The sequence below is a fragment of the Microcaecilia unicolor genome, chromosome 8 (assembly GCF_901765095.1).
Source record: "Microcaecilia unicolor chromosome 8, aMicUni1.1, whole genome shotgun sequence".
Lineage (NCBI taxonomy): Eukaryota > Metazoa > Chordata > Amphibia > Gymnophiona > Siphonopidae > Microcaecilia > Microcaecilia unicolor.
In genome coordinates, this window is record NC_044038.1 from 116257331 (window position 1) to 116271269 (window position 13939).

At 44.9% G+C, this 13939-nt stretch overlaps 1 protein-coding gene across 2 annotated transcripts in view; it reads left to right on the forward strand.

The window, feature by feature from the left end:
* The window catches only part of HMMR (hyaluronan mediated motility receptor), a 731570-nt gene that overhangs the window by 576435 nt on the left and 141196 nt on the right, over positions 1 to 13939 (forward strand). For both annotated transcript variants that reach the window (XM_030213533.1, XM_030213534.1), the window contains 2 exons: positions 7085 to 7240; positions 7393 to 7495. In XM_030213533.1, coding sequence (XP_030069393.1) covers positions 7085 to 7240; positions 7393 to 7495 — 259 coding nt within the window. The remainder of the gene's footprint in view (positions 1 to 7084; positions 7241 to 7392; positions 7496 to 13939) is intronic.

The window sequence follows — 13939 nt, forward strand, 5'->3', positions numbered from 1 at the left end:
GCGTACACATTGCAAAGCACATATGGGGTACCATCCATCCTAAAATTCAAAATTATGGAATCTGTAGAACTCAGAACCAAGTTACTTCTACATGTATTATTTTAGTATTCGAAGGTAGGTCTTGTATATTTCAATGAAAAAATGGTGGAGAAAAAAAAGACTTCAGTACACATCTGAGGCACCTCAGTTTGAAAGATACACCTTTCAAGAGGACTTCTTTTAATCATCAGTCTACAAAAAAACCTCCACTCCTAATTACATATTAATGAAACAAAAAATCAAGACCACCTTTCAAGGATACAAAAAAGGAGAGACTCAATTTAATAGCGAGTATCTTGAAAAGTTCATTACTTATCTTGGATGGCAGAGTATTCCTTTTCATTTGCCATATTCAGTGGCGTAGGAAGGCGGTCCGGGTGCACGCCGCTGGGGGGGGGGGTGTCAGCTCCGCTGGTTCCCTGCTCTCTCTGCCCCGGAACAGGTTACTTGCTCTTCCGGGGCAGAGACAGCAGGGAGCCAGCGGAGCCGACGCAGCTCCCAACGACGTGCACTCCGGGCGGAATGGCCCTCCAGCCCGCCTGCCCCATTTTCTATGGTAGTGGTAAGCGCTCCGGGGGAGAGGTGCACGCGCCAAGGTGGGGGTGTGCATGGCGACCCGCCCTGGGTGTCAGCCGCCCTCACTACGGCACTGGCCTTATTCCTTGTTTTTAATAATTCCTGTTTCTCTTTTATCAGGCTGCTTCAGGGGGAAAAAATGTCTTTAATCTATAAACATCCAAGTGCTGCCTGAAGATGGCGCACCGCTCACCCCCTCCGATGCGGCTCGATCAGTGCAGTTGAGAAGGCCCATCCAAAAAAAAACCCGTCCATTTTAGCCGTCATTCCCCCCCCCCCCCCCCCCCCCCCCCCCCCCCCCCCCGCAATATTAAAAACGTCCCTTTTGGTTATGCTTCACTCAGCTGAGAGACCTGGAAGTCTCTGAAATAATCACAATGCATTTAGCTGAGCTAAACGCACTGTGATTGGCTCAGAGACTTCCAGGTCTCTCAGCTGAATGAAGCACAGCCAAAAAAGACGTTTTTATTATTGGGGGGGGGGGGATGACGGCCAAAATGGACGGGTTTTTTTTGGATGGGTGTCCTCGACTGCACTGGCCTCTGGATCGAGCCGCATCGGAGGGGTGAGAAGCGCAGCGTCTTCGGGAGGGGGGGAATGACAGCCAAAATAGACATCTTTTTTGAAGTGGAGCACTATTTTTTTTGTTTGTTTTTGAGTGAAGGACGTCCCTGACGAGCACTTGACTCCCCCCTCCCCCCCCCACCAATTTTTTGTTTTTGTTACTTTTGTAGCAGTTTTTCAATCCCGCGCAGCCCCAACGAGAGCTACAGACCTCTCGTTAGATTTTCCAGCGTTAAAGCAATCAGAAAAGGTTAGTGCTTCTCATTACAATAGGGTTTCTACACAATTTGCTCATCTGCATTCCATTTTCGTTAGCTGTTACCGTCGTTGGAAAAAAGTCTTTAGTGCATGCCAGGGTTTACTACTTGCTCGTTAATGGCTCGTTAAGTTTAGTGCATCTGGCCCTAAGTTAATACATGTAGAGGTACCATCAATCACCACATGTTGCATTACATAGCGACCCCGCTGGATCTATCTCCACCAGTTTTTTCTCAATATGTATTTTTTTATGAAATAGAATCATCACCCCAGCCTTCTTCCCCTGTGCTGGCGCCTCAACATAATCACCCACCCACCATGTGGGTAATTTTTGATGTTCATTAGAAGTTAATTGTGTCTCTTGTAACATTGCTATAGAGACTCCTGCCCGATGTAACCTGTGTAAAAATGTTTTCCTTTTAATAGGTGACGTAATACCCCCCCACATTCCATGAAAATATTTTATATCCCATCATGTACCTACGTCCATATGTATCAAATATGTCTGTTCAGTGTTCCCTTGACCCCGAGTTTGCTGTCCCAGCCTCCAGCCCAATCGGTTCCGCCCTTCCTTCTCCACCAAGTCCATCCAGTCCCCCCCCCTCCCCCATGTAATTAAGATATAGGTTACCAAAGCTCCCTCGTTCCCTGTAACATTAACCTTTCCCCTAACCCTGCTCCCCCATATCTCTTTTAGAGGTCATCACGTATAGATCGCCTTCCTCATGACCTTGTTATATCTCTCCCAAAGATACCATCCTTTGCTGCAAGACCTCTACATAAAATTCTGTATCGAGGCGCAGCCCAGCCAATACACTTAGTCCCATCTATGTATGTAGTAAGAAAATAAAGGACCTTCCGTCTCCCCTAATGAGACTATGACCCCGAAGAATCCCTCCTCTCTCATCTTCCTCAGCAGCACCCTCTACTTCTTCAACCCCAACACATACACACAAAAAAAACCCACGGAGGATAGAAAAGAAAGGTAATAGGTCCACCCAGTACCAATACATCCCCACTCACACTGTAGTCTGACCATTCCGGCCAGCACGTATGTATCCCCCCCCCCCCCTAATCATATCCCCCCCAGACACCTTTTTCCTCATGCGCTCCTGTTCCCCTTCCAGCTCCCACATCTGATACTCAAGGGCGGAGGTACGAAGTAGCCTGTCGTCAAGTTCTAAACACATACTATCTAGGCGCTCGTGTGCTTCCTCAGTTCTATCCAATAGTTGTTGCAATTTAGAATCCAGCACAGCTTCAACTGCTACTTTCACTTCTGCCACCAACTTCGCCATCCACAAGTTGTTCCCCGCGTTGCTCGCAGGATCTCGGTTATCTGCCATCTTATGTTCTGGTGGTTTCTGCTTCTCTCGATCCTTTTGTTGTATTTTTGAGGCCATACTCCTTCATAATTGCTTTTAATTATCGTCTCAAATTGTGGAGGAGGAGTTCTCTGTCCCCCCACACTCGTAGTCTTCGAGAGCTACAGGTAAAATAGCTGATTATGTGCCGGTCACTGAGGAAATTGCTAGAGCTATCGCTCCCTACGTCTGCTCCTGGCCATGGTGATCACGTGACATCCCCCCCCCCCCCCCCCCAAAAAAAAAAATCTTTTTTTTTTTTAAACTCTGCTAAGCTAACTGCTTTTACTACATTCTCTGGCAATGAATTCTAGAGTGTAATTGCACATTGAGTGAAGAAATATTTTCTGATTTGTTTTAAATGTACTATTTTGTAGCTTCATTGCGGGCCCCCTATTATTGGAAAGAATAAACGAGCGATTCACGTCTACTCATTCCACTCATCTCCCCTCAGCCGTCTTTTATTCAAGCTGAAGAGACCTAGCAGCTTCATCCTTTCCTCATAGGGAAGTCGTCCCATCCCCTTTATCATTTTCGTTGCCCTTGTTTGTATCATTTCTAATTCCAGTATATCTTTTTTGAGATGCGGTGACCAGAACTGCACATAGTATTCGAGGTGTGGTTGCACCATGGAGCGATAGAAAGGTATTTTAACATCCTCATTTTTATTTTCCATTCCTTTGCTTTTTTTTGCCGCCACAGCACACTAAGCAGAGGGCTTCAAAGTATCCTTTTCCTGGTCGGTCACTCCTAATGCGGAACTTTGCATCATATAGTTCGGGATCCTCTTTCCCACATGCATCACTTTGCACTTGCTCAGATAAATCATCATCTGCCATTTGAATGCCCAGTCTCTCAGTCTCATAAGGTCGCCTTGCAACTTTTCACAATCTTCTTGTTATTTAACAACTTTGAATAACTTAGTGTCATTGGCAAATTTAATTACCTCACTAGTTATTCCCATATCTAGATTTATAAATATGTTAAAAAGCAGCGGTCCCAACACAGACCCCTGCGGAACCTCCACTATCTACCTTTTCTATTGAGAATACTGACCATTTAACCCTACTCTCTGTTTTCTATCTTTTAACCAGCTTTTCATCCACAGTAGGATAGTACCTACTATCCCATGACTCTCCAATTTCCTCTGGAGTCTTTCATGAGGTACTTTGTCAAATGCCTTTTGAAATCCAGATAACACAATATTGACCGGCTCACCTTCATCCACCCTTTGAAAGAAATGTAGTAGACCAGCACTGCTCCTTTTTCCCTCAATCCCTATCCTGAGTCCAGCACCTTCTTCTTCCCTAACCCCCCCCCCCCCTTCTCACCTTCCCAAGTCCAGCACCTCTTTGTGTATTTTTGTATCTAAAATGTAACCTTCTACAAAACATGAAGTGAAGATGTGATTCCATGAGCCCCAATGAAAGGAGAGTTTAATTTTACTCCCATTTAATTTCAATATATTCCATCCACTTTATAACACCTGGCTTCCCAAGGTAGATTACAACAGTTAAGATGAACCCGTCAAGAAACAGGATATCCTCACTGAAATTTCATCTGTATTGTGTAGAACAGTGTAGAAAAATGAGCAAAAAAATACAGCGCTTTTAACTGCTGTTTCTACCAGCTACACTAATTTTTTTAAGCTGTTGTAGTGATACTCAATTTTTATTTAATATAATGAGCTAGATAGGCTCACTCACCCTGGCTGTCTTATCCAACTTCCTTGGCTGATACCGTCTTCTCTTCTCAATCTAACCTTCTCCTCCCCTTCCATCCCTCAAACCTGCTTTCTCTAGCAGCCCCCCTCCTCCTCCTCCTCCTCCCACCTGCTGTTTCCCTGCAGCATTAACAGGCTGCCTGAGCCTGTGCCGAATGCTTCCCTCTGCCACGTCCCACCCTCGCGTACACAGCAAGTTGTGTCAGAGGGGCGGACCAGAAGGAAGCATCAGACTCCGGCTCACTCAGGCAGCCAGTGATCCCTGCAGAGAAACAGCAGCAAGGAGGGCTGCTAGAGAAAGCAGGTTTGAGTAACCGAGGGGGAAGAGAAAGCAAAAGCGCTGGTGTTAGTCTGCTAGGCTTGGGCGGGGGGAGTGTTTGAGGAGAGGAAAACAGAGGGACGGTCGTTTTGGTACGATGAGAGAAAGGGGAGAAGAAGTGCAGCAAAGACAGTTTAAAATAAAATCCATGCTGCTGTGTGGGGGGTCAGCAGCAGGCGAGGCAGACGCCATTTTTGTTTGAAAACTGATTGAGGGAGCGGCCGCTCCCCTTGCGCCCCACCTAGCTTACACCACTGTTAACACCTTATCTCCAGTCTACTTAGATTTCTTGTTCTTAAATTGAATGTGGTATGTTCATTCTGAGGATCAGCTGCTTCAGTTTGCAGGACCTCTGGATCTTCTGACTAGCTCTTAAAAAAGAAAAGAAAAAGGTTTGCTCTGTTAACCAGGATGAACAGGTTTTATAAGGTGATATCAAAACTATGGTTTTCAGGCTCCATTTGCTGAAACTAGAGTGTACTCAACTTACTTTGCGTATATCTCAAAGCCAAACTAGCCAGACAGTAGTATTCACTTCTGATCTTTGAGGGCCATAAATGGTTCAAGTTTTCAGGCTGTCTCTATGAATGATCTGCATGTGGTAGAAGTTGATACGTATCTAAATCTATCCTCCTGAATACCCAAAATATTTGTGGCCCTTGTTTATTTATTAGATCTGCCATCTCTCTTGCACAGCGGAGCCATGGCCCTTTTACTACCCTGGACAGAATTGTCTATCCCCTCTAGGTACTTAATTACCCCAACCTGGTATCTGCTCATGACAGTGTTACACAGTCAAGGCAGTATAAACCTTTGTAATTAGAAAGGATCCCAGTATTTAGTAGATAAAGAAATATAGTTTATTAACTTTGATATCTCACCCAAATGAAGTACAAGCAGTTCAGGCAGTAAAACTCTGCTGCCCGTCTTGTCTTCCGCCAGGGTCGCTTTACTCATACTACCCCTCTCCTCAATTCGCTTCACTGGCTCCCTATCCGTTTTCGCATCCTGTTCAAACTTCTTCTACTAACCTATAAATGTACTCACTCTGCTGCTCCCCAGTATCTCTCCACACTCGTCCTTCCCTACACCCCTTCCCGTGCACTCCGCTCCATGGATAAATCCTTCTTATCTGTTCCCTTCTCCATTACTGCCAACTCCAGACTTCGCGCCTTCTGTCTCGCTGCACCCTACGCCTGGAATAAACTTCCTGAGCCCCTACGTCTTGCCCCATCCTTAGCCACCTTTAAATCTAGACAGAAAGCCCACCTCTTTAACATTGCTTTTGACTCGTAACCACTTGTAACCACTCGCATCCACCTACCCTCCTCTCCTCCTTCCTGTACACATTAATTGATTTGATTTGCTTACTTTATTTTTTTGTCTATTAGATTGTAAGCCCTTTGAGTAGGGACTTTCTTTCTTTTATGTTTGTGCAGCGCTGCGTATGCCTTGTAGCGCTATAGAAATGCTAAATAGTAGCAGTAGTATATGGTAAAACAGCATCTCACACCACATCTGTCTCCAGCCTTCTCTCTTCTCTCATCTTTTCTGCGTTAATACCCCTCAGACTGGTCCTTATATACCATTTTGACTCTATTGGTTCCAATGGACCCCAGTCTTTCTCAACAGGGCTCTTGGCCCTTATCAGTTGATAAGAAGTGACTTCACATATTCTCAAGCTCTAAGTATAAACAAGATAGGCTCAGAGCACATCTTGTGAGATGACTTCACAGGTCATTTTGCTCTTCTCAGCTCACCCCCTCCCATTGGGTATTCTCATCCTACGTACATCTAACCCTCTATCAACTTCTATTAGCCAAAACAACTTGCTCATGACTTCTCATAGGTGCCAGTCTCAGGATTGTGGACAAGAGCAAATGCCCCCTCCCTTGCCAGCTCAGCACTTGCTACAGTGAAATATAACTGTGTCAAAGGTGATCTCTGATTTTTACAGGCCTAGCTCTCTGGGAACTCATTTCAGCTTGAGCTGCAGTGAAATATATTTTGTATCAGAGATGATCTTTGGATTTTAAGAGGCCTAGCTCTTTAGCCTGAGCCATTGGCCTGTATTTCACTGAGAGCAAGGGCCAGCATATTTCTACACCCTCAAGAACCAGAAGTGAATACTAATGAACAGAGCATACTCTGATCAATCTTGAGAAACACTGATCTATGTAACTAATGAAGTGTCAAAGATTGAGTAATGCTAATGAAGTTCTTTGTTTTTATATATTTAAGGCTGCTACTGGATGCAGAGACAAAACTAGAAGGAAAGGAAGCTGAAATGAAAATATTTTTAGAATCTCACCTTCTCAAAACAACTGAATTTCAGAGCCTCATAGAAGACCAGAATGAAACTATTAAGAAGTACCTTGAAGAGATTGAAAATTTAAGGTCAGATTTATGTATTTGTGAATCTTGTTTTTCTGCTATTCTCAGTTGCATGAAGTTGTGGTGTAGTTTTTTGTCTGGGAAAGGCTGTACATGTATCCTACCATTTATGCTTTGTTCCTGAAACTAAGTGGAGTTGTATCATTTTTATTTAGGAAGGAGAGTGTGAACAAAGAGAGACTTATTGAGCTTCGAGAAGAAGTCTGCACATGGCGTGTTCTTTATGAAGATTTACACAACAAAGTTAAACCTTTCCAGGTGAGCTGCTTAATGCAGAATAGAACTATTTGGTAATAAGTTTTTTAAAATAACCTTTTTTTTTTGTGTTAAAACTTGACTAACACTTGCCAATCTTACATCTTTAAGTAGTTTGGACTATGTTAAGGGGACAGCTGTTGAATTTTCAAATTAACTCATTGTTTTACCTAGTCAAAAATTTTGATAAAGTGCCAGTTTAGTACCGCAGACAAGTGGTTCTCAAGCATATAGGGGATAGTTCTTTATATGTTACCTAAAGTTAGGTGCTAGAATGCTGTACGCTAAGGAGTTGTCACATTTGAGGGTGAGTGCGCCCTTGAACCACAGTGGATCAGTACTGCCTGCTTGCCTAGGGACAAACTGTAGCAAGCTCCAGTTGAGGCGTCGAAGGAGGCAGGAACCCAAACTGGAAGCTGCAGCTGTGCTGGACGCAGAGAGTGTGCTGAATCTGGAACCAGGACTTGGAAGCAGGAGCTGTGCTAGAAGCGGGAACTAGGACTGGAAACAGAAGCTGTTCTGGAAGCTGGAAACATGACTAGAAATGGGAGCTGTGCTTTAAGCGGGAACCAGGATTGGGGTCTGAAGCTGTGCAGGACAGTGGAACCAGGATGACCTGTTGCAAGGCAAAGAGGCAGAGAGCAGCGACTGCAGAAAAAGGCCCAGGGTGATGTAGTACCGACCCGAATCCAGCCTCTCCCAAACGAGCTTGCTGAGAAGTTCTGAGAGAAAAGGACATTTCTCTGGTAAGTGAACACTATTTTGCTCTGTTCTTTGGAAACTTAAAGATTGGGGTTTAAAGAAGGAATTGTAGGTTAGTGATAGGCAGAATAAAAATATAAAAAAGCAAATTTTATCAGAGAGGAAGTGACGTCACGAACCTGAATGGCTGCCTAGGTCTGTTGTTCCGACGCACCCTTCCCTTTTCTCAGCAATATCAGCAACCATCCGCCCTTGAATCGGGTTAAATTCCACATCGGGGCAAGGCGTCAGTTTTGAGAGTTTGATCTTTGATCTCCTGGCTTTCATGTCGACCGCTCGGAAGGAGAGCGAGCGTCATTCTGAACGGCAATCTGGTAAGACCTCACGGCGCCATGTGCTGTAGTCTGCCCACGCCTCTCAGATTCTGACTCTATTTCCCTCACTGAGGCTGGCAAAACATTCTCTAAAAGGGGTCTTTCCAAAGACCCAAATACTTAACAGAAATTCGTGAGGAGATTAAATCTTCCAAAGAACAAATTCTGGAACGAATGGATGTCTTGAGTGTTGACTTGTGTGAGTTGGGCGGGCGTGTGGAGGACTTGGAGGTGCGTGTAGACGAGCAGGACGTGAAGCTGAACGAGGCTGATTCACGATTCTCGAAGTTGCTTGAATATTATGAGGACCTGCAGTACAAAGTGGATGACTTAGAAAATCGAGGACACAGGAATAATCTGCGTTTTCGGGGGGGTTCCCTGAGGTAGGGGACAAGGAAGATGTTGCCACGATAGTGAAGATGCTTTGTGGAAAGCTGCTCAGGACAGAGGACATTACTATTGAGAGGGCGCACAGAGCCCTAGGAAAAAGATTAGATAACAGACCTCGGGACATTGTTGTTTGCTTCACTGCCTTTTCCACTAAAGAACAGGTGCTGCAGTGAGCCCGCCAGGTGTCACACATTGACTACAATGAGGCCCACGTTAAGGTGTTGCAAGATCTATCCCAGCATATGCTGTCCCAAAGATGGGCGATGAAACCTGTGCTGGGCATTTTAATAAAAAACAAGATCCCATACCGCTGGGCTTTTCCTTTCGCTCTCTCCTTTACGGTAGGAGGGAAGTTACACCGGATTCGACTCCTTTCTGAGGTTTGGAAGATCTTGTATGGCGGTGGCTTGACGACTACTGACATTCCACCCGTGGATCTCGCTACTACAACCCGGGCCAAACTCCAACAATGGTAATGTGTTCCTGGCAAGTCTAGGAGTGGCACTACTGTTTCCTGAATTGACTGCTTGGTCTGGTTGTTCTCATAATCAAGCTACTTAGCTGTACGTTGTTCTGATGGTTATAACTTCAGTCACATAAGATGTACTCAGGATACGTTTACCACTGGGTGGGTTACGGAGTATGATATGTATGAGGATGTGATACTGGGAGGGGGGGAGATGGGGCTGAGTGGGTGTGTGTGGTAATGGTGGACAAGTGTGTAATTTTTTCATTGATTTTGGGTGAATGGGCGGTGGTTGGGATGCGGGGGGGTAAGGTTCTGATTGGTGTTTTGGGTTCGAGGATTCTTTCTCTTGCTTTCCTAGTTAGGGGACTTGGTCCTTGTCTAGAGGTGGTTGACGGGGGTGGGGTCGTTTTGGCGGGAGGTGGGGGGGGCGTTTGGGTAGATCGCTGCGAGGTAGACTGTCGTCACCTTGGGTTGAGGGGGGGTGTTATGTGTGATGGGGTGGGAGGGGGGTGTGGGTTGTTTTTTGTTTTTTTTCTCTCTTCCCTCCAACATTTTCGAGGCTGTGGGATTTCCAGGTTTTATCAGTGTTCCCATGCTGGCGTGTTGATCCTTAAACTATTGTGGATTTAAGTTCTTGACTTATAATGTCAAGAGCCTGAACTCTCCTCAAAAGCGTCAAAAGCTATTCAAGGAACTAACGTTTCACAAACCTCAGGTTGTGTTTCTTCAAGAGACTCATTTAAGGAAGGAGCATGAAAAATATTTGTCCCATCGTCATTACCCATATGTCTACTGTGCCTCTGCCGCTGATGCATCCAAGAAACAGGGGGTAGCAATCTTGCTTCACTCTTCTTTGCAGGTTCAGGTGTTGAAAACTGGGCGTGATCCTGCTGGTAGATTTTTGCTCTTACAGGTATTATTGAATAACTTAACTTTTACCCTGGTTGCTGTCTATGCACCCAATGAATCTCAGGGTGAATTCTTTGTCAGGCTTGGTAAAATTGTCCAATCTGATCCCTATGGTAAACTGGTAGTAGGAGGTGATTTCAATGCATCATTCGACCCCGCCTTGGATAGGTCTGGTGCAGTGTCGGGTATTGAGGTGAAAAATTTGAAAGCATTGGTTGACCTGGCCCGAACATTAGCCGTGTTCGTTGTCGGGCAATTACATCATTCAGAGGAACGGGACTACTCTTTTTATTCCCATTCTCACGATTCGTATTCTCGTATTGATTATCTGCTATTTGATATCTCCTTGATTCAGGGAAATTGCCTCTCGGGTATTGGCTCTATTACTATTTCGGACCATTCTCCGTCCTGGGTCCAGCTTTTATCCTTATGTGAGGAAGTCAAGGACAGTAGATGGACTCTAAACGTTTCCTTGCTGAAGGAGGACCAGATCTTAGCCAGCTATCGAACACTTTTCAGGGAATATCTCGATACTAACTTGAACTCTGGTCCTGCTCTGGGGATTGTTTAGGATGCTTTGAAGGCAGTAACTAGGGTTTTTTTCTTAAAACAGGCAAGTACCAGGGCTCGGGCCAGGCGAAAGGAAGTTGCGGACTGTATCTCTCAATTGGCTCATTTGGAGGATCTTCATAAGTCTTCTCACTCGATCTCTATTTTGCGGCAGATTCAGGCTCTCCGGCTACGATTAGACAATATTTATTTGGCTCAATTGCATTTTATTAGGAGTCAGTAACGGCAGCTTCACTACTTCAATCATAACAAGCCGGGTCGTTCCTTGACCCTTAAGTTAAGGCAGCAAAAATTTGACCGTACTATTCTTCGGATTGGAGATGGGAAGAATACAGTGTTGATTAAGTCTTCTCTGATTCGTCAACGTTTTCAGTCCTTTTATCAGTCTTTATACGCTGCAGACTCTGCGATCCACCCGAAGGCTATTGGGGCCTTTTTATCATCTCGGAACCTTCCTTCTTTGACAGAGGAGCAACGTATTCTTTAGCATTAGATGCTTCACTTTGTTTTCTAATTTTTTAAGAACTTCTATTTGTTCAGCCAGTGTTAGTCTTACAGTTGCGCGATGACGACTCCGACTCCAATGTACACTCTAACAACATTCCTTCGCTTATTCTGCCTGTGGCAGTTAAGGGGTGGTAAATTTGAAATCTCGTTGGTTGTCACACGCCAATCGGCTTCCAAATTCTGTGCATGCACTTATGCAGAGTCTTTCTTGCAGAGGAGCGGTCTTAAACTATGCATATAAGCGAATCTTGCACTTATCAGTGTTGCGTTAAACCAAAGCTTGTCCCCATAGAAATTGATGGCACCGAAAACGGGACCGAAGTACGGCATGCAGTTAAACAGAGTGTGCGCTTATCGAACGTGCAGTTAAATGGAGTGCGCTGTGTATATATGTGTGTGTATATATATATATCCTATATAATAAAAAGTACCTCCAACGTTCTGAAGCTGACTCCATGGCACTTAAACCTTGAGGCATTCGTGCTCTCCATCTCATGAATTGACATCAGTACTTCCTGGTACATCACCAGAGACACTGTCCAACCACATGAAAGCAGCACGAGGCACACCAACGGACTGATGCACACTGCCACAGACCTCCCTCTCCTGTCTGATTTCAGACACCTGCCCTCTCCTCTCCGATTATGGACCTCCCCCTCCTCCCCAACCGACTCCCTCCCGAATCGCCATGCTGCTGCAAAAATAAACAAACAAAGCCGGCACTTACCAGCTGATCCCCCCTGCAGCACAGCACTGACAGCCGGAGCCAAGGGAAACGCTCTGGCTCTGAAAACAGCAGCAGTCAGTCAGACAGGTAACTCCCTAACTCTCCGCAAATTCTTTGTTTAAAATAAATTTTATGGTTCACAGATTTTTTTTTTCAAAGTCAAGGAGAGAATGAGAGAGCCAAGCAGAGAGCAGAAATGTAAGAAGGGGTGGCAAAAATTTCTTCAGGTATATTAGTGAAAGGAGAATGACTAAAAAGGGATTTGTGAGACTAAAAGATACTGCAAACCGCTATGTGGATAATGATGAAGAAAAAGCAAATTTGCTAAATAGATACTTCTGTTTTCACAGAAGAAAATCCTGGAGAAGGACCGCGATGGACTGGAAAAAGTACAAATGAGATTGAAGTGGATAGAGCACCGTTCACAGAAGAGTGTGTGTATGAACAACTTGAAAAGCTAAAGGTGGACAAAGCCATGGGACCGGACGGGATCCACCCCAGGATATTGAGGAAGCTCAGAGAGGTTCTGGCGGGTCCTCTTAAAGATTTGTTTAATATATCCTTGCAGACGGGAGAGGTTCCGAGGGATTGGAGAACTGTGGATGAGGTCCCTCTTCACAAAAGTGGTGATAGGGAAGAAGCTGGAAACTACAGGCCGGTAAGCCTTACTTCGGTTATTGGAAAAGTAATGGAAGCGATGCTGAAGGAAAGGATAGTGAATTTCCTGTAAGCCAATAAGTTGCAAGATCCGAGACAACATGGTTTTACCAAAGGGAAATCATGCCAAACGAATCTCATTGAATTCTTTGATTGGGTGACAGGAGAATTGAATCAGGGATGAGCTATAGACGTAATCTACTTAGATTTCAGCAAAGCTTTTGACACGGTTCCCCACAGGAGGCTCTTAAATAAACTGGATGGGCTGAAGATAGGACCCGAAGTGGTGAACTGGATTAGGAACTGGTTCACGGACAGACGCCAGAGGGTGGTGGTGAATGAAATTCTCTCGGAGGAGGGAAAGGTGAGTAGTGGAGTGCCTCAGGGATCGGTGCTGGGGCCGATTCTGTTCAATATATTTGTGAGTGACATTACCGAAGGGTTAGAAGGTAAAGTTTGCCTATTTGCAGATGATACTAAGATCTGTAACAGAGTGGACACCCGGGAGGGAGTGGAAAACATGAAAAAGGATCTGAGGACGCTAGAAAAATGGTCTAAGGTTTGGCAATTAAAATTCAATGTGAAGAAATGCAAAGTGATGCACTTAGGGAATAGAAATCCACGGGAGACGTATGTGTTAGGCGGGGAGAGTCTGATAGGTATGAATGCGGAGAGGGATCTTGGGGTGATAGTATCTGAGGATTTGAAGGCAACGAAACAGTGTGACAAGGTGGTGGCCGTAGCTAGAAGGTTCTTAGGCTGTATAGAGAGAGATGTGACCAGCAGGGGGTGTTGATGCCCCTGTATAAATCGTTGGTGAGGCCCCACCTAGAGTATTGTGTTCAGTTTTGGAGGCCGTATCTTGCTAAGAATGTAAAAAGAATTGAAGCGGTGCAAAGAAAAGCTACGAGAATGGTATGGGATTTGCGTTACAAGACGTATGAGGAGAGACTTGCTCACCTGAACATGTATACTCTGGAGGAAAGGACAAACAGGGGTGATATGATACAGACATTCAAATATTTGAAAGGTATTAATCCGCAAACGAACCTTTCCGGAGATGCGAAGGCGGTAGATTGAGAGGATATGAAATGAGATTGAAAGGGGGCAGACTCAAGAAAAATGTCAGGAAGTATTTTTTC